Below are 25,637 nucleotides of genomic sequence, written 5' to 3' on the forward strand. Positions count from 1 at the left end.
GTCAGAGGAAGACCGCTGCAGCCACAAGCTACTCAGCAATGATGCATGAATGTGGGTTTGTTTGTTGCATGCTAAGGCCTGCAAAGTCTAACACGCCAGGAGCACATAGTAGTCAAAAACAGAGAAATTCATGCAGACGGACACTTTTACCTCAGCAACTTCTTCATCGCACACACACACACACACACACAGCTGTGTCAACAGGTGTGTATTTATTTAGTTCTAGCGTTGATTTAGACTGGAGATGCAGGGGCAGTTACACGCTGGATGTGTGTGTGTTTTTTTTAAATGTGTGTTTTGTGGGCGGCGAGTGTAATGACTATAATTAATGATCTGGCTCCATTGGCAATGTGTCGTGTTGTGTCACCACCTACTGCAATTTCATCCAAATACAGTCACACTTCAGTGAGCGATCACACTCATCTGCACACACAGCAGTGAATGGAGGTGTGTACACGCGTTCGTTAATGTGTGTAAATTAGTGTCCTAATTTGTGAGAGGACATTAGTGCAGGTATTTATATGTGTGATGTGAAACTCCAGTTGTTTGTGTTCTAATATACTGTATGTATGCATGTGTGTGCGTGCGTGTGTGTTGATCACCAGGGTGAACTTCACAACACATCACCTGTGATACAACTTTTAAATTATGATCGCCTGCTTTTTGTGGGTAAATTACAGAATGGTGATTTATGTTCTTATACAAGATTCTTTTTCTTTTTTTTACAAGTTCACTCTTTTATTCCAGTGCAAATATAGAATTTTCTCTCATGTTTCGAAAACTCCACCACCGTTTATTTAACTACATACATTTGAACCCATGAAGACGTCTTGTTTGCCACAGTACATTCAAAATCCACGAACCTGTTTCCCTTTCCTACTTGCAGTCATAAGAACATTTCATTCTTGGCCAATTTGTGTCAAGTTTTGTGATTTGGTTTTATAGCAACACGTAAAATATGTTGAAAATATAGAAATGGGGATATTTATTAGAATGAGAATGGACATATGTGTCTGTTCATATGCATAATATGGACTTTAGGTCAAATAAATCCTTTATTGTACATAGGAGTAGATTCTAGGGGTCTGCAAGCACAAACCTGCGCACACAGACACACACACACACACACACACATAGATTCAAAGGGGGATGCGATGAATGTGTGTCTGAAATACGCAGAGATGTTTTCTCCCAGGACACAAACTCAGCAAGCTGTCATGCAATGGGCTTCAAGCTGTTTCTCCACAGATAAGGATTTTAAATAAGATTTCTGCATTATACATAAATATAAACTAATGTTCAAAAGCCATTCAAAGAACCAAACTTTGCTGCTAAGATTTAAAATATGCTCAAACTTACATAATGGCAGTAGCTTCAGCAGATTTAATGCAGAGAAAAATGACAACATTTCAGCAACAGAAAGTTTGTCAGTTGTTTAGAGCAGATTCAAACCTTTATTTCTCTGAATTACAAATGTAAAGTCTAATACATAGACCGACAAACATGCAGCCGAATAAGATTTTAATCAGTGATAGAACTTTTTCCTGCAACAACGTCGGCTTGAAAAGCCACTAGTTTGGCCTGCTCAGTATGTTTTGTGGGAAATATACAGTAATGGCTGGGTTCAATTCAAGCGTATTAAGTTTTCTAAACCGCAAGGAAGTCATCGGTGGGGTCTGGAAGAATTTTTGGTGAATGGGTAGTTACACAGGAAACAGGACTGACATTGTTAACTGTTGTTGTGCTTGTGCAAAGATTATGCTTTTAATTGCTTAATCAATGTAATTGCCTTCCATTTAGTTATTTAGGAACACAGCTTTTACTGTATAGTTACACACGCAGGATATTTAATACACACAAGAATGAAAAGTATTAAAGTATTAAAAATACTTATTGCTTAGTCAAAATCAGAACATGTACTATTTATCAGCTGAGGATGAAACGCAGTTGCTTCGGAATCGTGACCCTCTTAATGTGGTTGTTACGTCAGAACGCCACTTGTTGCTCCCAGATTTAATTAATTTTCTTGATTACACAGAAACCACAGCCACAAAACCTTTTTTTTTTTTTGTGCCAGTAACGTTCCTGTCTCTTTTTCAGCAGCACTCTCAAATTCTGCAAATTCTTTGTCCGTCTGCCTTTGCTGTGTTAAGAGTCCATCATGACAGAGCACATGCCTGGACAAAGGAGGCCTCTTCAGCCAAGTGTGTGTGTGAAGTGGTGACTGTTGATGTCGGCTGTAACCAGATCCCTGCCTACGTGGTGCTGGTGAGGATTGACAGACGACAGGATGAGCTGGAAACACGTCCTTTTGTTCAAAGATCCCTGAGCAGGAACAGGAAGGACTAATAAAAGGAAGACTTCATGTGTAACTATGGCTGAACCAGGTTTCATTTAGGATTATTTTCTATTAATGATCTAAATTTTAATGTAGTGTTCTTAGTGTTAAATTTTTTTCTTACTCATCCTAGTATCTAAAAACACAGAAGCCTTTTTCTTAATTATGTTTCTTAAAATTTTCAGGTTTTTGGGACTTGAACTTTAATTACAGTACTGTAAAACCTCCATTGGCCACAACATGCTTTTCTATAATGGGAACAAGTTGGGAATGTGAATTAGTGATTATAAATTTTAAATTGATAACATGTATATCATATATTACACATGTTAAATATGTATTTTTACAGTATTATCTATGACCCCCCCCCCACTCCCCACTGTGGGACTAATAAAGGGCTGAAATCAAATTTATCAATATATTAATATCATAATTTAGAACTAATTATTATGTAACTATAATTAATTATATAATATATAATACTTGCAACATCTGTAAATGCTGTGATAAATTGCCACCAAATAGATGTATAAAGCAGTCCAGCAATGAATTATACATAATTAAATTATAGACAATAATTTTAGTGCGGATCCTGATGATTGTTTCTTTGACTAAACCCTAAACCCTTCGCAAAGTAAACATCTCATTTTCTTTATGTCTGCATCATAAAAACTGCTGAAAATGTCAGTATATATCCCAATCATCTGAAATTACATGGAACAAAATACTCAAATCCCGCCATTGTTTTGTTTTTGCTTTCAGAAAATGGCTGTCTGTCAATTTTCCATTCCTTGATCGATGCGTTAATACACTAGTCATTTAATTAGCAATGTATGCTTGATCTTCACTGTGTTCTATGCTTCACAACACACATGCATGGGGGTGGGGGGGGACATCACAGGCAGGACATGCTGCAGTGGAAATGAATGTAATCAGTTTAAGATGAAACCCATTACAAGACATAATGAGGCTCTCTGCATGAAAAAAGCCTCAACTGTTGAGTCGGTGCATAAAACTCACATTACCAACACTTTATTTTCTGACACATCACCACATCAGACACAAATTTACACACACACACGCAAACTGTGTGTACATGCTGGCATAGTTTCACAGGAGAGCTGTAAAAGGATGGACTGTCGAGACACTGCCAGGTGAAAAGTGTGATGATGGGCTGTTGGCAGCAGCTACTGGCTGAGGACCAGCCTCTATGTAAAGCCATGTAAGCTCCGCAGGTGTGTGCAAGCGTATGTGTGTGTGCTCATGTGTGTTTATGTGTGAAACTATACGTCGTGCATGAACCTCCATCTCTGTGCTGGAAAGGGCCAGTCAGCAGTTTCAGTCGCTATGGGAGAGCACAGGGGATCACTTAACCCAACAGAACGGCGCTCCACCTCTTCCCTCGCTTCACACATCCCACCCAACATGCTGCCGCCACACGTCATGCAACAACGCTACACAGCAAATACCTGCTCACTTATTTTCCTTGTCAATGTTTGAAAGCGTGTGTTTGCGGAGGGAGACGAGACGGTTTTTCCTCTCTTTGCAGCTGAGAAGACAGGAATCTTGTGCAAAAAGGCTCCTGCAACTGACTTGAGGAGCATGCAAAGGCCGTAGCAACTTATGGCTAACCCGCATGTTACGTTTAAGACTAGCAGGCTCTGTAAATACTGCATTGCAGAAGTTAATAAAACAACATTTCATGAAATCAAAAAGGAATAGGGATTATGTGACAGTATACTGTCACATGGGTCTGTCATATTCCTTTAATGATTGCACAAGTACCCAATGGTGTCGGTCTTTTTCATGCATTTGTATTCAATGCACTTCAAAGCTCCATCTCTCTCCCCAAAAGTGAGAATGTATTGAAGCATGTGTCACCGCTATTGATTAAACATTTGATAAATATGTCCATTAAAGTCTTCTCTCAAGAACTTTGGTTGACAATTGGAATCTTCTTCTAGATGGTCCAAAGATTCTTTATGATGGACAAGTTCAATTTCGATAGGACCGCTACACCGCTGACCTGCATTGTGAAGGGCTCCCAACACTGCAGTTTTAATGAGCTGTCTGTCTGGGAATCCCGTTTGGATTTAATAAGCTCATTAATCTCTATCTGCTCTCCTGCAGGCACAACCGAATCAAAAAAAGAATGCGGTTCCCATCTTTCAATCCACAGCCAGACGCTCCTATTGATAAACAGTCTATTTGAAGTTCAGAGAAAAAGCTGTTTACTTCTATTTTCTATTCTCTTACTCTCCAGGTTTCCATTTTTGGAAAGTTTTCAAGACAAGTAATATCTTAACAGTGGAATTTGAGAAACGTGATGACTGAGATGGCGAGTGATGCTGAGAGCTGAGAATGGATCAAGGGGAGAGGCATTGCATCACAGTCGGGCCAGCTTTATGGGCTGATGTAATGGCTGAAAATGGGAGGTGATGACACCGTACCTCAGTGTTTTTTCGCAGACATCTGATGGGCCGTCCTCTCTGGAAGACTCAGATAATGATTAATCAAATGGGTTCTGATAGCAGCTGTCATTCTGAGCATTAAAAAAATATCTCCCTTCCTGACACATCCTGTGTTGGCACAGCTTTCTGAACACCGAGGCTCCAGTGAGGAACGGTACTTCCTCACTTTCAACCCTCGTTTTCGATTTGTTTCATTTCCCAATCAACCAACAGTGGTGAATACTACTCTCATGAGGCTTAGCTTAGAGACAGGCTTTTATTTACCATTATATTTGGTATAATGTTCATTTTTACCTCACAGATCTCATCATTTGGCCAATATCTGCAGAGTATGTTGATGGTGCCCTGTAGAAGTTTCCACATCTAGCAGTCCAGACTAATGCTTTTATGAAGAGGACCTCATCTCATTTTTATCGCGAGCATACAAACAATAATGTCCACATACGATGACAATGTGAGAGATATTGCTGGTAGTGGTTTCACACTCATATCTCATAGACAGACAGCTGGTGGCGTGCCAAGAAATGTAATGTAATGCACCAGAGAAGGCATGCAAGTAGTACGTCAGTGGTCCATGTGAATGCTGATGTAAAGTATGCAGCGTTAAAAATATGTAGATTGATTTACAAATAAAAGAAGGAAGGAAACAGCAAGGGATTTCGGTAAGAAGCAAATTTGCTTTCAAACAACTCACAATTTGAAAAATTATATAACATTTAAATTATATTATATAACAGAACATACTTTGGCTTTGGTGTCTCAGCTCTGACATCATCAGTCCCCATAGGTGTTTATGTGATAACATTGAACATTCAGATCAACAGGTCTGAAGCCTGTTCCAGCTGACTTTGGGCAAGAGGTGGGACAAGCCACCGATTTATTGCAGGGCTGAGATGAGGGAATTGTTGCAAAATAGACCACCAAAGAGTGTGTGACGATGATGACTGATGAGAGCCAGGACTGTCATGCAAACGTTTTTTTGAACCAGCTTGCAGATCTCACAGGTTTTGAGTGTGGTGGGATTTAATTTGAGACTGGACTGTTTTCTATTGTCCAGTTGTCCATAAAAATATTGTGTTAATAATGCACTATGAGGATACTGCGCTGCTAAACTGGCACAAGGTTTTAAGTGAAGTTGTTCTTTTTGTCTGCTTTTTGCACAGTTACGGTTACAGACTGCTTCACCACCTCCCTACAGTCGCGTTTTAAATTCAATTTGTTTGCCAAAAACAAAAAAGAAAAAAAAAAAAAAAACCCACACTCCAGAATCCATCCTCTCATGTGTCAAGTTTCTCCCGGTTCCTAGCAAACACTAAACCACAGCGGCAACCTGACTCCTCTTTTGTCGCTAGGGGTAAAGTGGTAGCCGTTGACAGACTTGACATTTAGCTGGACTGTCAACAGGAGAAAGAGGGATGAGGCCGGAGCAACAATTTAGTGCTGATTTCTCAGGCTTCCAAGATTTACCCTGTTCCAAGTACAGATGTGTAAAAACCATTCAAGGAAAAGAAATGTTTTCAGATGTAACACACCCTGCAATTTAAGAAGCAGAGCTTGAAGCTTGTTGGAAAGTTGCAGTGAAGGGTTTCTCTATCAGGAGAGGAGTCTAACTCGCCTGTGGTTTGCTAACAGTTGGAGCTTTCTGCATATCTCGGATGCATGTGAAACGGCTCATTGTCGTGTGTAGAAACACAACCTGTTACATGACCTTAGCCATCATCACGGCTTATTATATCTGTGCTGATACAGGATCAGCAACGGGCAACTACACCTTGACCCTTACACACACTCTGTCGAGTTATATATGACCCGTTTTAGGTTTCCTAATTAATGGTTTGACATATTTATAATCCGGACTTGTCATGGCAGGTTCAAAGTCTCTCATTAAGTGAGTCTTGCGAGTGACAAAGCGTCCCGCCTCATTTTCGACCATCTCAAATCACCGCCGCATGAATCATATCCGTATCTCCAAACCGTCGTCTCTGCAGGAGATGGAGAAAATAGATTGTTTCTGACTGATGACAGGAGGCTGGATTTACACATGAACATAAATGTTTCTAATTGGCCGTGACCTGTGGCACGTATTGAACAACTCCAGAACCGCCTCAGAGGAGAAAACAAATCGTTACCTTACCTTACCCTCGGTATCTTTTGGGTTTCTTGTTCTGCTGTCTTGAGCTGCTTTCACTCAAGGAGAATGAATGAGTGCCAAGCCGTGACAAACCCGGATCCCTTTCCCAAACAAAGTGGCCACTTTGGCAAAGAATTTGACATGAGTGATAACCCTGTTGCTCTCTCCCAACAATCTTTCTATTCATGAGATCTGAGCCATGGACACTCGGTATTGTGTTATTAGCCCCGTGGCTACAGAGGGTTAATGATCCAAACTGGTGCGGCAGTAAACACCACAAAATGAAAGAGGGTGCTACTAATCTGAGGGTTAGACTGACACAACGCTGATTTTTTTACTGACCAAACTGATTTACAGCAAACTGAATGGGAAGGTTTGATCTTACGTTGAAGTTTATATTCTAAAAGCAATTTTTAATTAACTTGAGTGATGATTTTGTCCTTAGTGTTGGGCGTCTTCCCCTGGATCATTTTCGCTGGCAACGCCGCTTATTGACATTGCCTGTGTAATGCTGTATCGTGGCCTTAAGGCTGTGATAATCGAGTCTCTCAGAATGGAAACACACTCAAGTAATTTGGCCCGAAACCAGACATTATCGAGATGAATGCACGAACAGGGATTTGCGTCTCTTCTCTATTTCTCAGGCTACATGTAGCGATGTTCTCCAAATTATTGTCTCACAAAGTGTTTTGTATTTTGAAAAGGTTTGGAGGTATCGGCTATTAAAGTCTCGTTGTGCTCACTTCTGTTATTTCACAGTGGCAATGAAAAATCAATGCACTAAAAATTAATTTGAAAATAGGCTTTATGTTGCAGTGAGGTTTGAGTGAGCTGGGAGAGCACGCTGACAAGATTAAATTATAAAAACATTGAAAGGACTTCACTTTTCTGATGCCAATTTCTTCCCTTGATGTGAATTCATCTGAACAGAGGTCTTTCAAGCATATAAAAAGGTGCTATATACCTTCAATCTGCTTTGAATGCATCAAAATTAGAATTTCACTGCTCGGGATATTAATCTGTTGATTTTCCAGGTCTTTTTTGTCCATTTTATAACATCAAAAACAACATTGTGTACAGGCAAAGAGGGCTCAGGCAATCAAAGACCACACATTAAGGCTTCTTCACTGTAACCTGTGGAACAGTGAGAAATACAAACAGGACGACTGGCTGTCTCAGGTCTGAAATATCAAAATGGAAATACAAAATTTGACTATTTCTGAGCAGCAATAGCGGGCCTGCAATGCTACCGCTGCTTGTAATTACAATTTGGTAAAACGGCACTCTGGAGTGTTCTCTATTAATGCTGAGAGAATGAAGAGAGAATTCGGCATGGCTGAACGGGCAGCTGAGTGGGACATGAGGGTTCAGGGAAGCCAAGGAGGAGTCAGAATGGAAGAAGCTGTGCACCGGGTGACTGGAGCTGAGAGACTCCAGCTCAGAGATGGGATTTCTTCTTAAATACATGGAGCTCGTAGTGAGAAATGACAGGTCGATACAGATGATGCAGGTGAACTAACAGACACACGGCCAGCCGGAGACGGATACTCTGGCTTAGGCTCTTCTGTCTCCATATTATTAGATTTTTCTGCCAGGGCCTCTAACTGGACTGAACGTTTTATATGTTTAGTATTAAATAAATAGAGAACTCTTTTCCTTTATTTTTATAGGCTTTACTTTTAGATTACTTTGCTTGTTTTGGGTTACCACAGGTACAGGTCCTGATAAATGTAGAGTTTTCATGTCGTGACTTGTTGCTGATATATATAATTCTGATTTATTACCATTAAAATTTACCCTGTAGAGATTTTGAAAAACAGGAGCAAAAAGTGAATGAAATACATTTTATTTTGACTTTGGTTTACATGGATTTCTGTTGGTCATAACATTGTAAGAATTAGTTATTACTACTACTATTAATATATTACTATCAATACTACTACAATTACTTCTACCGATAATACAACTACTACTACTAAATTTGAATACAGTTTTTATATATACAAATAAATACCTTTTTATATTAAATTACTGTGTTCCAGATCATCTGTATCCATAGCTGACACTGTGTTTAAAAAAACAAACATGTAACATCATTAAACATCACATTTCAAATAGCACGCTCTCATTCTCCCCCTGAGGTTTGACTTGAAAATTGATTTTGGAGGAGAAACACAAAGAGACAGACATTTGCTCACGTTTGAGCGCCAGAACCCACAAGTGTTGTGAACTCTCAGCGGTGTTGCCTTCGCCAGAAAGCCAAGTGGAAACGCTGCCGAGGCGGGTGATAAGTGAGGCATCGGTGTGGACACTGAAAACACAATTTCCTCAGCAAATTGATGGGGTGTGAGTCAGGGTGCGCAAACAATCTCTCACATTCAAAACAGTCAATGTTTCATCTCCCATGTCCACACATCTCCTCTCCGGCATAGAAATAGCCAAACCCAGAGGTGCCCCCACCACCCAGCAAACAATGATCTAATCACCCGCTCCTGCCAGGAGGCAAAGCGGAAAAAAAACCATCAGCCTGAGACACTTAACTCCAAGCTATTGTCGCAAATGAAGACAAGCTACCGTGGTTAGGAGGCGAATATGAAGAAAAAATAGATTGCAAGCCCCTTTTATTTGGTACAAGACTTTTAAAGTCGTGCCTCCAGCCTGAGCGCATTCAACATTTGACCACTTTGGAGGGGCAGGGTTGCTTTTTGGGCTGAAATGTACAAAATTTATCTGTGTGGAAAAAGAAGGAACTGCTGCCTGGATTATGTTTAGAGACATCAATAAAGGAGGCATTTATGAACCCCATTGGAGACTCAGGGAGGATGGAGGGCACAGAAAGTGCACGATTCTTTTACAGCAAGCCACGGTTATGGTCTGGACTCTGATCTATGGTTAAGAACAGGAAACAAATGCAGTTTGGTTAAGGTGAGAGAAACTTCAGACATGAAGGAGGTGACAAGTCGTAATGCCAGTTCTTTGATTTTGAAGGTAGCAGAGGTTGAATTAAATGAATATAATGTGTTCTTGTTAGCGGTGAGGAGCAAGTGGGAAAAATACTCTAGAACGTCTTAACCATCTTTACTTTAATTTAGTACAATTATGCAAGAATAATCAGCAAAATGTATTAAAGTGCTGAAAATAGTCCATGTCAGTGTTGTGTTGTCATATATGGTGCTGTTAAGATACAGTATAGTGTAAAAGTGTATGTGGCACAATTATTTTACCTCTGAAATTGAACTTATTAACCACCAGCAGCTAAAAGTTAAAATCATTTTTCTCCCAATCATTTTCTTTGTAAGTCTCATAATGTGCTGTGGGGTGGGGGGCGAGCTCTCCTAATCTGCACTCTGGTAATACCAGCCGTCCCACCTGAGAAAGTCTCCCTCCCTGAGACAAAACAGGAGATTCCAGACAACAGCCGTGGTGACACGGGACTACCATCTGATGTGAAGATGGTTTTCCCAGGACCTCGGTGTCTCCAGTGAGACCCAGACACCTACGAGACTATCAAAACAAAAACTGGAAAGCACAAGTGCGTTGGGGTGTTTGTACAGGTACCAGTACATGTGGTCCGCTATCACCTGTCGTCTCCAGCGCAAGGTGAATAGATAGAACAGTCACACAGCCGTTAGTGTGTGTGTTTGCATGAGTGTGTCGCCACGTAAAGGTGCCTTTCTTCTCCAAACATGGGTTGTTTAAAAAAGAGAGGGGAGAGTAAATAACTCCAAAATCTGATAAGTAAACACTCACAGTCCCTCAAGGGGTCCAAATCAGGAAAAAAATAAGTCAGATAAGAAGCTGAGATAAATGATTATCGCAGTGTGTGTGTGGAGACAAAGGAATGGAAGGGTTTGGCTTTTTTACCTGCTGTTAGGTTAGTGTTCTGGTTGACTGGCAGCCACAGACAGAGCAGACACGGGGGGGTCCAGAGCCAAAACCACAAAACCACTTTCTCACAGTCTTCTGCCTGAGATCACCGTACAGCTTTACGTGCTTTCGAACATTTCCTTAAATCTTTATTCTCAGCTGAGAAACTCGAGCTTTGAATCTCAATTTTTAATGTTTCCATTTTAATCTGCTCTTTTCTTTCCATTAAGTACATGTTCACATGTTAAAACTCACTCAGTTCTCTGAGTGGAGGAGACTAGGCTAAGTATTTCTGAGAAAAACAGGGTTGTTAATACAGATTTTAAAAAATTACTTCAAAGAACGCAACTTTTTGCGGCATATTGTGGCTTTCTACAGCTACAACTGCGATGTTAGGAAAGAGAGATGAGAATCGACATGAAACTATCCCTAATTCACGTCCAGCCATATCTGAGCAGGGATATTGCATCATCCTCACCCACCACAGCACCTCAGGCAGAATTAATTACACTAATAATGGATTCGGATACGCTTGAGATATCAAAATAAAAGCATTACTTTCCCCTCAGTGGATGTGGTTTACTTAAATACTGTCACTTTTCAACTGAGAAAGATATAAATGGATGGAAAATAAAATATTTCCACTGTAAAATATTTAAATGTTTAACAAAATATTTCTGCATTTACTTTATTACGAATACGAGACTGAAAAATTTCAATTATTTTCCGCAGATCAATCCATGAAGATATATATTCCCCAGTGGATGTTATGAGGCCTGGAACACATAGACTTATCTTAATTTTAAATGCACTTATCACTGATTATGCTGGTTATACTTGATGGTTAAAAAAAAACACTCAGAGCATTAGTGCAACAACAACAACAACAAAAAAAGTAATTTACATTTGTATGAAGTGGTACTTGATTGAAAAGGGCAGTTTTCTTTTGATACCTGTCGCAGTCACTCCAGATTGGTGCTGCTAGCAGAATTTAAAAAAAAACAAAAAACTACAGAAGTATTTCATTAAGGTTAAAACAACTCGGCAAACATTCCCTCCTCTTTGAAAAATATCAGCTGCTTTCATTAGCCAGCAAACGTATGCTAGAGTGGATTAGATGGAGCGCGACGGGTCAAGTGTGCACCTCTCATTTGTTTTACGTGGAGCAATGGTGGAGAGAATGGACGGATCGTGAGTGGCATGTTTGCAAGTAATGGGTTAGTGGGGGGGGGGGTCATGAAAGGTCAAAGGATGATGCTGTAGTGATCTATGGAGGAGGGGATCACAGAAGTACAGTACTGTATGTTGGATGTCACTGCAGACAATCTGAGTCTGATCGGTTAAATTACAATCCTCATTGGATCTTCTATCAGTCACTTGAAGCCTCATCAATGATCAATTCATTACTGGTGTTAAGTACAGGTAGTCCTCAACATACAATCATAATTGGTTCCAAGAGGTTTTTCGTAAATTAAATTGTTCGTAAGTCATTATTTATTAAATTTCAATCTATAATCGCTATTTGAGGTTATTTAAATACCATTGCTAATCTAAATACTTAAGTACTATTCCCCAAAAATTACCAGAAACTTTTATATATAAAATCACATAATAAAATACTATAGTACAAGCATATAACATCATGTTACTGCACAATAAATGTGGATAAAAACATATTAAAATACCCTTAAATAGTTCCAATATCTCCAGTTAAAAGTCACTTGTACGTCACAGGATTGTTTTGAATTCAGATTAATTTAAGGTAAACTTTTGCTCTTCATAATAAAGCACTTCAGGGAACTCTTGACTAGTTTTTGAGATCATCCAACCACAAAAAGTCAAGACTTCAAGTCAACTTTATTCATAAAGCCCTGAATCACACCAGTTGTGCAGTGAAGTTGGGTTGTGGCTGACAGCAGGGTTAAATATTCAAGGTGTTGTCCTTATTTTTATCACTAATGTTTTTCAGTGATACAGACATGTGTAATTTTCCATGTAAAAATTCTTTTTTAAATGTAGCATGTAGCTTACCTTTAGGGTGCAGGAAGAGGAGGAGGAGGAGGGAGGAGTTATTGTCAGTCAGAGTCAGAGTTGTCATCAGAGAGATGGTCACCATTACCACTAACTTCACTAGTAGTGTCGGCTTTGACACGGCGCTGCGAACCACGACCGGACTCTAGGGTTTTTGGTTTTTTTTCTGAACCACTGATGACGTTTGAACCACTCAAGGGGTTCATTCATATCTGAAACACTTCATTCACCAGGTGAACCAGTTTAGTCATTTAGAATCGAAACGACTAAACTGGTTCACCTGGGTGGGAATTCAGAACACCGGCCGGTCCCAGATGTGTTCAAATGGATGAAACAGCACTGCGATGAGATCTCAAGGATGGGAACAGAGTAGATTTTATTTTCTAAGAAACTTATTTTAAAGCTCTTTTGCTCACATAGTAGAAAATAATAAACCACACACATGTCATATATCTCTTATTGCTTTATTCAACCCTGCAAGGATCAATGATCATAAGTCAATGTCTTTAAATATATGGCTACAATACAGCAACTTCTTGTCTAAAGACAAGACGTTTACGCTCGTTTCACTTTCAAGATGATGAATGAATGAATAAATGAATAACACCTTAAAAAAAAAATGCACAATCGAAAAAACACAAATGTATTTTCAATCGAATAATGGAATGTAATAGATATAGTAGCTGAAGCTGTGGAACGCTACACCTGATGCAGAGTAACAGCTGCTTAGGCAAAAGAAATAAGAAAAACAACAAAACACGGCTTCCATGACCTTGTCCAAACTTTTACGTGAACATCAGCATTCCGAGCCTTCGTGCTATTTTGAAAACCTTGCATTTTAAAACTTTTCGTCTCACCAAGGACCTTTTTGGTTATTAAATACTTCTTCTATGCCAAGTTAGACGCAAACAAATTGCTTTCATGCTACCGTCACTCAGGGGGATGGTCGCGATGAGGCCTCCTCCATTAGCCCACATTACTCGACGTACAAATGGCTCCTTGTTAACTATACATGTTGTTCGGGGAGGGTACCAAATAGTTTGCTGAAACCTTGTCATATTTGATCATTTCACACACACCATCTGTACTTTTCCCCAGCATGTGGGTGACACTGGAATTTGAACAAACTCACAAACTGGCCTTTTACCATTCCCAGCCGGAGGAGCTCAGAAGCGGCCTTGATGATAACTGGGTCTGACACTGTGACAGGAGCTGGGGAACAAAGCTTGACACCACCAGCACTCCCATCCTCCTGAAATACATATTGCTCACTCTTCTTCACACACATAACACAAACACCACGGGGAACTCATCGCCCGCATGAACCAAAATCACTGAAATCCCCCCCCGCGGCCCCTCCAGCAGTTGAGTTATTACCTGTTTCCATTACATTTCTCACACGGTGCCAATAAAGATGGAATCGGGTTATGATGTGCGAACCGAGAGATGAACATCTCGGCCTTTATTGAGCTATCTGTTAGAGGAAGCGCACAAACAAATGCACACAAAAGTTCACACAGCCGGCAAAGAACTGGAGAATGCATGAAACAAATATGATTACCTTTGAGATGAAGAGGTAGAAAGAGGAAGAGACCAAATGAAGGGAGAATGAAATGTGAGTGGACATGTAGAGGTAGGAATTGCCATTGTCACACTCTTTTAAAGATGCAAAAGTGCTGTGACTTGTGTGTGAGGGAAGCAGGGGAAGTCAAGTGTACTTTAAGACAATGTGAAGACGTGTCATTCCACTTACTTTTTCACACACAATGCACCATCACAGGGTCACTGATCAGCTGGGTCGGCCTTTACTTTCAATTTTTCTTTCTCTAAAGTGTGAAACGCCAACAGCTACCGAACCAGCAGACACAAATGCAACTTGTCGCGTTCAGGCTTGTGCGTGCACGGCAAAAAAAAAAGAGAAAAAAAAAGTATGCATTGTGTGTGCAGGAATCCAGACTAATGTGCAGACAGTCGGGGTGAGTGAACCAAGAAGAAAAAAAATGCTTCAACTGTCATCTGTCGCCCCAAGAGAGCACACATAAGGCAAAAACAAAAAGCGTTCTCAGGCTGGCTACATTTTTCACACAGCCTGGACATATTCACTCACTCGCTGCTCTTCGACTGCATCATGATGGATTTGTTTGCTCCAGGCTAACATTTTCAACATGGCATGAAACAGCAGTGATTTGAAGGAAATACAGTTTATATTGGGATGAACAAATGGCTTCTTGAAGTCCATGTGTTGGAAACTACAGTTCTGAGAGTCAAAACAGTTCACAAAGTAGGAAAAATTTGATTTAAATGTCTTAGAATTTCTGGAGGTAAGGCTGCATTTATTGCTGAAGTCTCTCGCCGTAAACAAGACATATTTACTGTGAAGTTGAGTTCATAAAATGGATGTCATATTTAATGTGACATTATGATTCATCCCCTTTGGAGGCATTTTTCATATCAGTAGACAAGATGCAATATTTTGAATCCATCTTGCCAATGAACCAGAAATGACCTGAAGGGATTATTTTCACTCGTGGATGAAGATCTAATTTGGTCACAGGCTGAACATTTGTCTTCAAATGTTCAGCAAAACCCATAGACCAACATTTGCCAGTCATAAAGAGGTCATTTCATCTGGAATGAGACTAACAGCAGCATTTCTTTGTGGTTCCATATATATTTTTAGTTTCAGTCAATTTGTTTCTGCTACAAACAGGCTAATATGTTAACTTTGTAACAGAAAAAAGTTTTCCTTCAATTAGACAGATTTAGGATTAGACCAGAATTAGTTTAGCAAATTATTAGTGATGTCACCAATCATGCTTAATTATTGATTAATTTAAAATTTCTTTTTAAGAAGGAAGAAAAGATGCGTCAAAAAAACACAAAAAACTACAAGAACAAGAAGAAAATACTTTTTTTAGTACACTGCTCCAACCAAAAAGCTGCAAAAACACAAGGCAGCATTCAAAAAATCTTTTTTGAACACATTTTTACAGAAAGTTTGTGTATTTAAAAATATTGTCAGCTCAGCCCTAAAAATCTACAGCAATAAAAGCAACATAAATGAATCCAGTGGTAACATAAATGAAGACTTTGTATATTTAAAGACTTGTTATTTTTACTCGACTTAATGAGTTTAATAAATTTTAATGACAACACTTGTTAAGATTTTAAATGCACACCTTTATTAATGGTAAAGCATTTTCATTAGTTATTAGTATTTTGATATAAATGAATGTTTCTTCTAACGCATCGCTATAAAACTTTAGAAATGTATTCAAATCTGAGAAACTTGGTGTAAGCATTGAGCGCGCAGCGCCACCCTGCGTTCAAATCACGTTACTACAGCGTAAACCACTGTTTACTGTTGCTAGGTGACTCCGACACACAGCCTCGACTCTCTTCAATTTTCTGCTGTCAGTGATCATTGTGGGGTTTTTTTTCAAGCATGGCAGGAAACAAGCAGCTGGATTTGGTTCATCAGAACGCGATCCACGTGGAGATGATCCGGAAGGAGCAACGATACCAGAAACTCCACACAGAGTTCAGCATCAATCCACACAGGAAACGTGAGTAAACCAACCATGCTTGGGCAAAGAAGGCAAACAAACTTAGTACAGTTTGATACACGATACATTCAAGTGGCATCAGATTTACAGTTTCCAATCTATAAATAGAATCCTTTGACATCCATTTAGGCTTCCCTCTATTGTGTTGTAAAAAAAAACAAACGAGATGCTGAAAGATGATCTTTGCTTGTCATAAAACTCGACAGATAGAAAATAAAGCACATATTTTCACGATTGTGTATTGACATGTTCTCACACTGTCCTCTGCCTCCTAGTACACATCCTGGCTGACAAACCCATGTCAAAGCAAGCCACAGAAGTGATAACAGAAAACTGTAAGTAGCTTCTGAAACTAAAAAAACCCCCACATTTTACTATTCTAGGTGAGAAATCTTTCAAAAGAGAAGTACTGATGACTCCAGATTGATCCAAAACATCAACCAAGACAATGACTTCTTCAGGGCATCAGTTGTATGGAATAAGATTTCCTCTTTTCCAGCGAACTTCATTGACGCGTTTCACGAGGGTCGACAGGAACCGACCAAGAAATACAAAACGCCCCAGACTGAGAGTCAGGAGGTGGGATGGATTTCAACTCCACTGGTGAGACACCTCTCTGTAGCTTTAGCTCTTTAGCTTGTGAAATGTTCTTCAATCATTCCCTCTGTCCCCAGATTCCATCAAACCGCAGTGACAGCAGGCTCAACTTCAACCGGATCAGTTCTGATGTCACCAAACACCAAGAATCTGCCCTGCAGCGTGGAATTAAATGATCCACAGCGAGCACCGCTGTTTTCTTTTTGTTTGTTTGTCATACATACAATAAAGATGTCATCTCCATAAGTTGCCCTTTGCATTTCAGTAAATTATGACATTACTTGCAGGTGGATGCTTTTGCACAGAGCTGAACAAAGCACATCGACCCGTCACTTAATCATCACGTTAACGAAAGGGAAAGGGCAAAACGAACAGCTGTTCTATTATTACAAAATGTCACGTCGTAACGGTGAGAGCGAAGGTGTCGTGGAGCCGAGTTAGAAAGAGAAGACAGTGAGGGGATGCAGATATTAAGGTTTAATCACAGGAAACCTCCTCATGGTGAGAAATATATGTCCACAGAACATAACACACGTGTAAAGAAGGAAAGATATTCAAATACTCCGTTAAAAGAACCAAAAGGGTTGGCTAGCTAGTAAGTCACTCTTTAATTTGCCGTTTAAGCAAAGAAGAGCCTGATCTTCATCAGTGATGTCTTTCAAATAGCTTCCCTACCACTATGGCAGGACGTCCCTCTCAATCTGTGGCTTGAAGGATACTCCACGTCGATCCAAGCACTTTTTATGAAAGCTACGCAGTACAAAAATGTGTAAAAGAAAAGCTCCAGTCCTTCTAAATGCCTCCGGATGTATACAGAGAGGGACATCTTCTTTGAAGCAAGATATAAGCCCAGCCTGCAGAGCAGTCAGGATTTTACGAACGAGACTTCATCTTCTTGCGAACAGACTTCCCGGGTCGTTTCTGGAAACAATTAGAACTTTTATTGGTAAAAGGATGTACATTTATCAGATAACTGATCGGTGTTTCAAGCGTGTGACTCACATTTTGTTTTCCTCCTTTGCCTTTCTTCCCTCCTTTGTTGCCCTTAGCATGCGCCACTTTGGGGCGGAAACTGGAGACGTCGTTGAAGCTCTCCTTGGTGTTCCACTTCTTCCCGCTTTTCTTACCTCCGAAGCCAAACTTCTGGTCCTTGTATTTTCTTTTGGCGTTGGGGCTGTCGAAATGAAAAGTTTAACTTTTGCTGTTGTGGAAAAAAAGCCCCAGATATCAGAATATGTTGTGAAACCTTACCCCTTGGTGTTCAACGCTTTCTTCGGGCCTTGATTGGAGTCTTTGCCCATTTTCTTTTCTCCCTCCAAGAAATCCAGTTTGTCAGTCATTCCTGGGAGAGAGAGAAGCATCGGAAATCTTATTCTCAGTTTGGAGAAGAAATTTATAATGGTTATTTTTTTTCTTTTGCCACAACTCATTAAATGGCACAATAACAGATTCATAAAGGAATGGATGAAAACACAAGAAAAAGTCACCTTTCTGGTATTTCTTTACGGCAGACATCATCGCTTTCTTCTCTTTCTGCCTCTTTTGAATGACTTCTATTTGGACCTGAGAGAAATTCAGAAGTCCAGGTATGTCTTCATATCAATGATTCTTTTCAGTTAGGGGAGGGGGTGGTGGGGGCATTCTACGGTATAAACATCTCCATGAATTATAAGCTCACTTGAGCTCTAAATTGACTTTTGCCCTTTTTGTTTTGTCGACATTTAGGAAATTTTCACACACCTCCTGACGTTTAAGCTCATAACAGTGTCACCACCTTAGGCCTGAGAGGACACCAGACTGGTAGGATATTTGGAACACTATGCGACTATATAAAACAGACACCGACCTTTTTGCCAAACTTCCTTTGCTCACGCAGTTTCTTGGCCTTCTCTGACTTCTCCAGATTCATCTGCTTTGAGATCAGCTTTTTCCTGATCTGGAAAGAGAAAGAAAATTTTTCCATTGATATTTCTAGTCATGCTACGTTAGGAGAAAGTGTAACTGTGCTGACCCGGTTTGTGATGAAATGTCGACATTTTCAACTGGACAGCAATGAGGATACTGTGAGCCGCTGTTGTCAAAAACAAGGAAAATACCCACCTTCTGCATCTGCTGGTCTGATTTTGCCATTTCTGCAAAATAATCTTCGGGCCTCTTGGTGGCAATGCCATGCTTCTTTAGGAGAGGTAATGCTTCTAGGACTGTGGCTTGAGCTTGACGGTAACTAATGGCAAAAATCATCTGGTCAATCAAAATGCGAAGCACTGATTTTTCAAAGAGTGTTGTAATATCAAGATTAACACATTTTGTTGTGGATACTCACAAGAACATTTCCCTTTGGAAGTCGTCGTCCACATTAACGTCTCCATTGGTCACATTTGGAACCGTCCCATCAGCTTTTGAAATAATATCCTCGGCCGGTGGGTTGGTCATGTCCAACCTCTCCATCCAGGGAAGGTCTTTACGGAAGTCAGCAAGACATTGTTTCATGCCATCCTAGATCACAACAAACATGAGAGACAGTAGATTATCAAATGTCCAGGTATTAGTGTTTATCAAGTTCTGTTCTATGATTATCATGACTTTCATAAACCTCTGTCTGGATCACATTACAGTATATATACTTTCTGTCCTATCCATTCTAATGACATAGTAACTGTAGTAACTCAAACACAAATCAAAGCTGAGGACAATTCTGACATTTAACCTTTAAGTTAAATGAAATGATAGCTCACTTACCACGTTGTTGGAAAGCTTTTTGGGTTTTTCAACCAGCACGTTCATACCTGGTTTTAGCAACCCCTTAGAGAAAGCTACTTGAAGCTTTAAACAAACAAAAAAAGGACAAAAATGCTTGTTATATTTTATTATCTTGCAATTTATCTTGTAAAAGCATGCAGCTGAACTCTCAACATGTTTCTGCAAATCAGACACATATATTACACGTCAAACTAAGTTTTTGTAACAACAACAATTTAGTGACTTAACCTACGGTTCATAAAGGGCAGCACTATTCCTCGACTATTTCAAAACAAACCTCAGTTTAAGGACTGCGGTTGTACAGTCGTTAGCTTTGGTTGGCTAATTGTAGCCGATGCTAACATGACAACAATTCTCTCACCTCCTCGTCGGATAACTCGCTGTTCTCCTCCTCTGACTCCTCTCCGAGCAGCACCTCCTCCTCTGCTGGCTCCATGTTCGAGCTATAGATAATCATAAAATGTGAATATCTGCTGTAGTTCACACGGCCGTGGACACTACTGCACACATGTACTGGTCGATTCACGTGGGCAGGAAGTGACGCAGAGTGACGGATATCAATGTTCTACCGACATATTCAACCGCGGAAAGAAGGGAAATTACAAAGGTTCCTAGACAGTCAATTATTTATTTATTTATTTATTTATTTATTTATTTATTTATTTATTTATTTATTTATTTATTTATTTATTTATTTATTTATTTATTTATTTATTTATTTATTTATTTATTTATTTATTTATTAGATGTCGCGATTTTATTGATTGATTGATTTGATTCATCATCATTAATAGCAGTAATTTATTTGATTGAAATGACCCTTTTATCATATGGTATAACATACTATGCTATTACAACTTTTGAAAGAGTACTTTAAAATTTTATTTAAAATAAACTTTATATTTCCAGGAAAATAAAATCGGCGTTTTCGAAGTGACCTCCGACCACCGCAGACCATGTAATGTGAAGATATTCCACCAGACGGCGCTGTTAAACATATGACACCTTAGCGTGAGATAAGGTAAAGTTTTATTTTGAAGCACTGTATGTAACTGAGAATTTATATGCATTTTCCTATCAAGACAGATTTTATTCAAAACAGATTTTAATATGTATTTGTGACATGAATCTGTTTAATTTAACATTTATTTTCTCATACATTATGATTTAACCACTTGCTGGAAATGTATATCTTATGAAAACTTTTTACAGGATATCAGTCTAAAGGACATCCACCACAAATGACCAAACTTGAAGTACAGTGAGAAGGTCAGAGTTGCTGTGTTCAATCTGCAGTATTATTGTCCACTGGAGCAAAAGAAGAGATGGGAATCACAATCATTCACTTTTATGTTGCATAACGACAGTTCATATTCGTCTTTTGTAGTCACACTGCAGTTGTCTGTGAAGGCCTTGCATTTAGAGCCAGAGGCTGCACATGCTGAATGCTAATGGTGTGCTTTGGCCAGTGACCATAAAAGTAACTTGATCTTACTGAAAATGTCACTTAAAAGGGATTCATCCCAAGTGGTCAATCGAAGGTCTGAGCCCCAACAGGCGCTGTATTAAGAATTGTCAACCACGTTAGCGTCTATCGACCAGGCATATTATATTACATTACATGGGGACATGAGCAATCCGCCCTGACACAAATTGTTACAGATGTCATGTAATGCAAGACAAAAACAAGGCGCCCACCAGTGCGAAAGTGTGATTCCTTCCCTGGATCATTTAGGTTATTTAATATTTAGAGAAGAGAAGGTGCAGCTTCAAGAATCATTTTAGTAAGATAAAATTTTTACCTGTTATCAACATGATGCCAGATATTACAACATGTAGTTTTCATTAAATGTACAGTTTATCAGCTGGAGAAGTTACTGTAACACCAGATAAAATGAGTGGGGAGGTCTGTGATGACTACCGTCTCATTTAAGATGTTGTCAGTATCTTTCAGCGATTCATTCTGCTACATCTCCCGACAGCGACTTTCACAAATCAATATTTACAACGTGCACATCACCTCTTCTGAGTCCTCCAATCTCCACACGGTCAGATCCTCCCCCTCTGAGACATTCTCAAATGAAAAAAATGCCATCATTTCCATATCTGTCATTATAATTGTTTGAGCCAGAGAGCAGTGCAGTCGATTGAATTTGCATCTGAATGTCACTCTTCATCTCGGAGCAAAAGGCTCCTTCCTGACAGCAGAAAGTAAAAACTGGATTCACACTCTAGCTGCTGTCCAAGAGTTCAACCTGACTGCTGGAGTTGGAGTAAAAAACAGTCATCAAGGCACATAGCCTGCTGATAATCATGTGGATACAGTAACTAAAACAGAGATAAAACTCAATTTAATCGAATCATCATTCACAATTAGGCCATCTGATGGTTTCTACTGAAGGGTGTAAAACTACTTCAAAGGTAATTGCAAAGATGTGTAAAAGAGACAATGGGGGGAAAGTTAACGTTAATTCATTGCTCTTAAAAATGAAGCAATTGTGGTTCCATCAAAGAAGACTATTTTTCGCAAATGTCCAGGATTACGGGAAACTGAAGGACAGTAGCGGTGCAGAGATACCCGGACATGCTGTCACCAGTGACCCTGACCTCATCCGGACCTTGAGGACTTGATCGATGGCCTGAACGCGGCACGGATGGAACAAGACAGATATAACCTGGCTGTGATATTAGCATGCACAGTGTAGGTTGGCGGTGTGTTCGCATCACAGTTTTCAGTGATCATAATCCATCAATGGCTTTATCTAATCTGATATTCTCCCAGCATTCCATTATGCTGTTGGACAAATGGGCATGAAACCCAACTTCATAGAATTCCTCATTGTGAACGCGTGTTATACTTTATCCGGTGGATGAAGTGCTTTTTTATAATTCACCTTGGAGAGGTGGTGGGTGGAATGATGGTGTAGTGGGTGGCAATGTTGGGTCTGGGTCTCCCTGGGGACCTGGGCTTCCATGTCTAACTGGGTCAAAAAATGCACACAAAAAAAGCAATTTATGTTAATCGTTGACTCTCCATTGCCTTTAGGCCTGAATGGGAGTCGTTTGTCTTTCTGTGTGTTGGCTCTGATGAACTCTCGATTGTTTAGGATGTACCCCACTTTTCGATCAATGTCAGCTGGGACCGGGCAGATAGACTCCGGCCCCCTCACAACACCACATAGCATTAAAAACTTAAAGAAAATGGACAGATGGGAAGGATTGGCCCAGGGTGTTACTCTCTTCTTGGAATTTAAACAGAGTCCAAGGTTCAACCCACATTTTACAACTTCCTCTTGGCCCGACTTCGGCCTACTTCCCAGAAAGCAGCTGCGCACCCAAGAGGTGGAGTGACGCTGAATTATCAAGATGGAAGATTGACAAGAAGATTTCACATAGAAAGCTGTTGCAATCTAAAACACCAATAACCAGACTGAACCCAATACACTGGTGTGCAGGTGGCAGGCGAGAAAAAACAAAAGGTAATTTATTCATTTATCTCAGCCAAATGATGAGAGACAGAGTCAAAGGTTCTCCAGATGGTCTCCTTTTTGGCTTTCTGTGCAGGTTCTCCAGCAAAGTTTGGCCCACTGAAGTGGGAAAACCCTTCCCAGATTTGTGCAGGAGTTTTTTTTATTTTTCATTGCCTGCTGGCGTGAGCCGCCACCATTCATCTCTTCACCTAGAATATAGGAAGGATTTAGCATTGAACGAATAAAAGCCACATAATGCATGTGACCAACTCGCACTGCTTGGTATGAGGGACATGGAAAAGGATCTGTGTGTCGTCTCATTGCATGCACACACTCCGGTCCTCCTCTGAACAGGACGTGATAACACATCCTTACAATCAATTATGGAAATGTAACCACAAAAAAAAAAGCGATTGGCGGCCTCGAGCAACACATCCTCATGAAACTCGTTTTTCCTCGATAACAAGATCAATGGGGTGTGTAGTTCATGGAGATAAGGATTCCAAAACCAGAAACAGTACAAAGGATTCACCTGGACTTATTACTTCAGTTTCAAGTAGGTCATTTTTGACCTGTCTATCTACCCAAATAAAATTTACAGTAAAACAATATCATTCTTGTCCTTTAATATATTTTTGCATCATTTTAAAAATCTTTCAATCTGTGCTGTGACATGTCATCCTCACTACGTATCCCTGCTTCTACTGCCTGAGCTGTGCCACCGTCACACAGAACGAGGAATAATAGCCTTCATCAGGCTGCGTAACTTACTTTCATGGGGGGTGTTTGATGCTCCGGCCAATTGGAAGGCAGTACCCCCCCCTCCACACACACACACACAGACACACACACATTGCATCATTTGCTTCCTCCTTGTTTAAAACAAAGAGAAAATTGCACGCTTCTGCTGTACAGTCCTGGTGCTGCATGCTGGAACACACACAGCATGCAGAAGTGTCCCTGTAATGAATCCACCTCCTGTTCAATGTGCATCAACGTGAGCTCCTTAAAACCTTCAACATCCCTGTTAACGTCAGCACAAGTCAGACATTAGACTTAAAAGTTTATATTCGAGAAAAGCGTAAAAGAATCAAGGTTAACATTCTTGATTTCACCAGAGCTTATCTCTCAAAAAAAAAACCCCACAAAAAAAACAAACCCATTCAGCTGATTAGACAGAGAGATGTGATTTGAAGTTTTGAACCTGGTGGCTGCTGAACTGTGACAGAGAAGGTCACCCCAGTTTGAATTTATCTGCGTGCAGTGTTTTTGGGATTTGATCAAAAGATCTCTCCCGGTAGACTTTAATCAAATGTTTAGGGGTACTGTCTTTCCCTACGTTTCCCTTTTTTCGCCCTCCTCCTCTCTCCTGGTTCACCATCCATTTATCTTTCTTCCACCCTGACACTGATTAGAAGTAAAGATACAAATTAATCAGGGGAGCACCAGCTTTGTCTGACGGACGACATCCGCAGAATTTTTAAGGGAAATACGACGTCAACTTCTATCTGTGTGTGTGTGTGTGTGTGTGTGTGTGTGTGTGTGTGTGTGTGTGTGTGTGTGTGTGTGTGTGTGTGTGTGTGTGTGTGTGTGTGTGTGTGTGTGTGTGTGTGTGTGTGTGTGTGGATAGGAGGAGCGCTGGGCCCATGCATAATCACTTTATCATATCCATGTGAATGGAATAGTGAATTGATGGTTGGATGAGAAGAGACGCTGAGGGGAGAAGTCTGGCATTTATAGCAGCCCCCCCCCCCCCCCCCCCAAAAAGGGAGGGGGGGGTGAAGAAGAGGAAGACAAGGAAAGAGGAGAATGTGGAGGAAGGAGCAATTTGAGCTCCTGTAAGGTGAGGGGGGACGGAGGGGGTGACAGATGAGAATTAAGGCTGAAACACAAGATGCGAAAAAGGATGAGAATTTAAAGGAAGTAGATATTTGGTGAGGAAGACGGGGAGGAAAGAGGAGCAAGGAGAAGAGAAGGGCAACAGAGCAAGTCAGACATTTTTATTTGCCTGTTTCTTATCATTACCGCTGATCAGTAACATCAGGCTCCAGCTTTAGATTTGTTACTTCGCTTCAACCAAACGGCAACGGCCACAGCTAAGTGAGAAACGAGCGAGTGGAGCAGTCCACACAGACTCATTACGTATGAAACTCAGACTAGTCATGACACTATTTTTCATGAAGCAGTTCGACTTAATTCCCCTCATTTTATTCCAAGTCTCGGAGCAGCATTTAATCTTGTAGACTTTTTTTTTTTTTTTTTTTTTGTTCGATGAAAAACAACAAAATCCAGCGACTCGCTCTTATGTCCCGAAGCTTCAAACTGGGATGCTCTTCATATTCCTCTCACCTCCATTCTGCCCATGCAGCCAGCAATCCGCTGTCAACTTAGCATAGTTAAATAGAC

At 40.2% G+C, this 25,637-nt stretch overlaps 2 protein-coding genes across 3 annotated transcripts; one reads left to right on the forward strand and one right to left on the reverse strand.

Annotated features, from left to right (window-relative positions):
• The first annotated feature begins 15,770 nt into the window (after nucleotides 1-15,770).
• On the forward strand, nucleotides 15,771-17,312 carry cfap144 (cilia and flagella associated protein 144). Of its 2 annotated transcripts, none has more exons than XM_068319434.1 (4): nucleotides 15,771-16,404; nucleotides 16,680-16,739; nucleotides 16,904-17,007; nucleotides 17,079-17,312. In XM_068319434.1, the coding sequence occupies exons 1-4, from the start codon at nucleotides 16,284-16,286 to the stop codon at nucleotides 17,175-17,177; spliced, it is 384 nt and encodes a 127-aa protein (XP_068175535.1). In that variant the 5' UTR covers nucleotides 15,771-16,283; the 3' UTR covers nucleotides 17,178-17,312. The 2 variants fall into 2 exon arrangements, with proteins under 2 accessions (XP_068175535.1, XP_068175536.1); XM_068319435.1 differs by having other exon boundaries at nucleotides 16,680-16,704; nucleotides 16,866-17,007.
• A 146-nt stretch (nucleotides 17,313-17,458) lies between these two features.
• On the reverse strand, nucleotides 17,459-20,293 carry ebna1bp2 (EBNA1 binding protein 2). Its single transcript, XM_068319433.1, has 9 exons — nucleotides 20,123-20,293; nucleotides 19,741-19,824; nucleotides 19,325-19,497; nucleotides 19,102-19,225; nucleotides 18,848-18,937; nucleotides 18,489-18,564; nucleotides 18,253-18,343; nucleotides 18,004-18,175; nucleotides 17,459-17,922 (listed from the first exon to the last, which is right to left on the reverse strand). The coding sequence occupies exons 1-9, from the start codon at nucleotides 20,216-20,218 to the stop codon at nucleotides 17,875-17,877; spliced, it is 954 nt and encodes a 317-aa protein (XP_068175534.1). The 5' UTR covers nucleotides 20,219-20,293; the 3' UTR covers nucleotides 17,459-17,874.
• Between the last annotated feature and the right edge of the window lie 5,344 nt (nucleotides 20,294-25,637).

This window comes from Antennarius striatus, chromosome 7 (assembly GCF_040054535.1).
Source record: "Antennarius striatus isolate MH-2024 chromosome 7, ASM4005453v1, whole genome shotgun sequence".
Lineage (NCBI taxonomy): Eukaryota > Metazoa > Chordata > Actinopteri > Lophiiformes > Antennariidae > Antennarius > Antennarius striatus.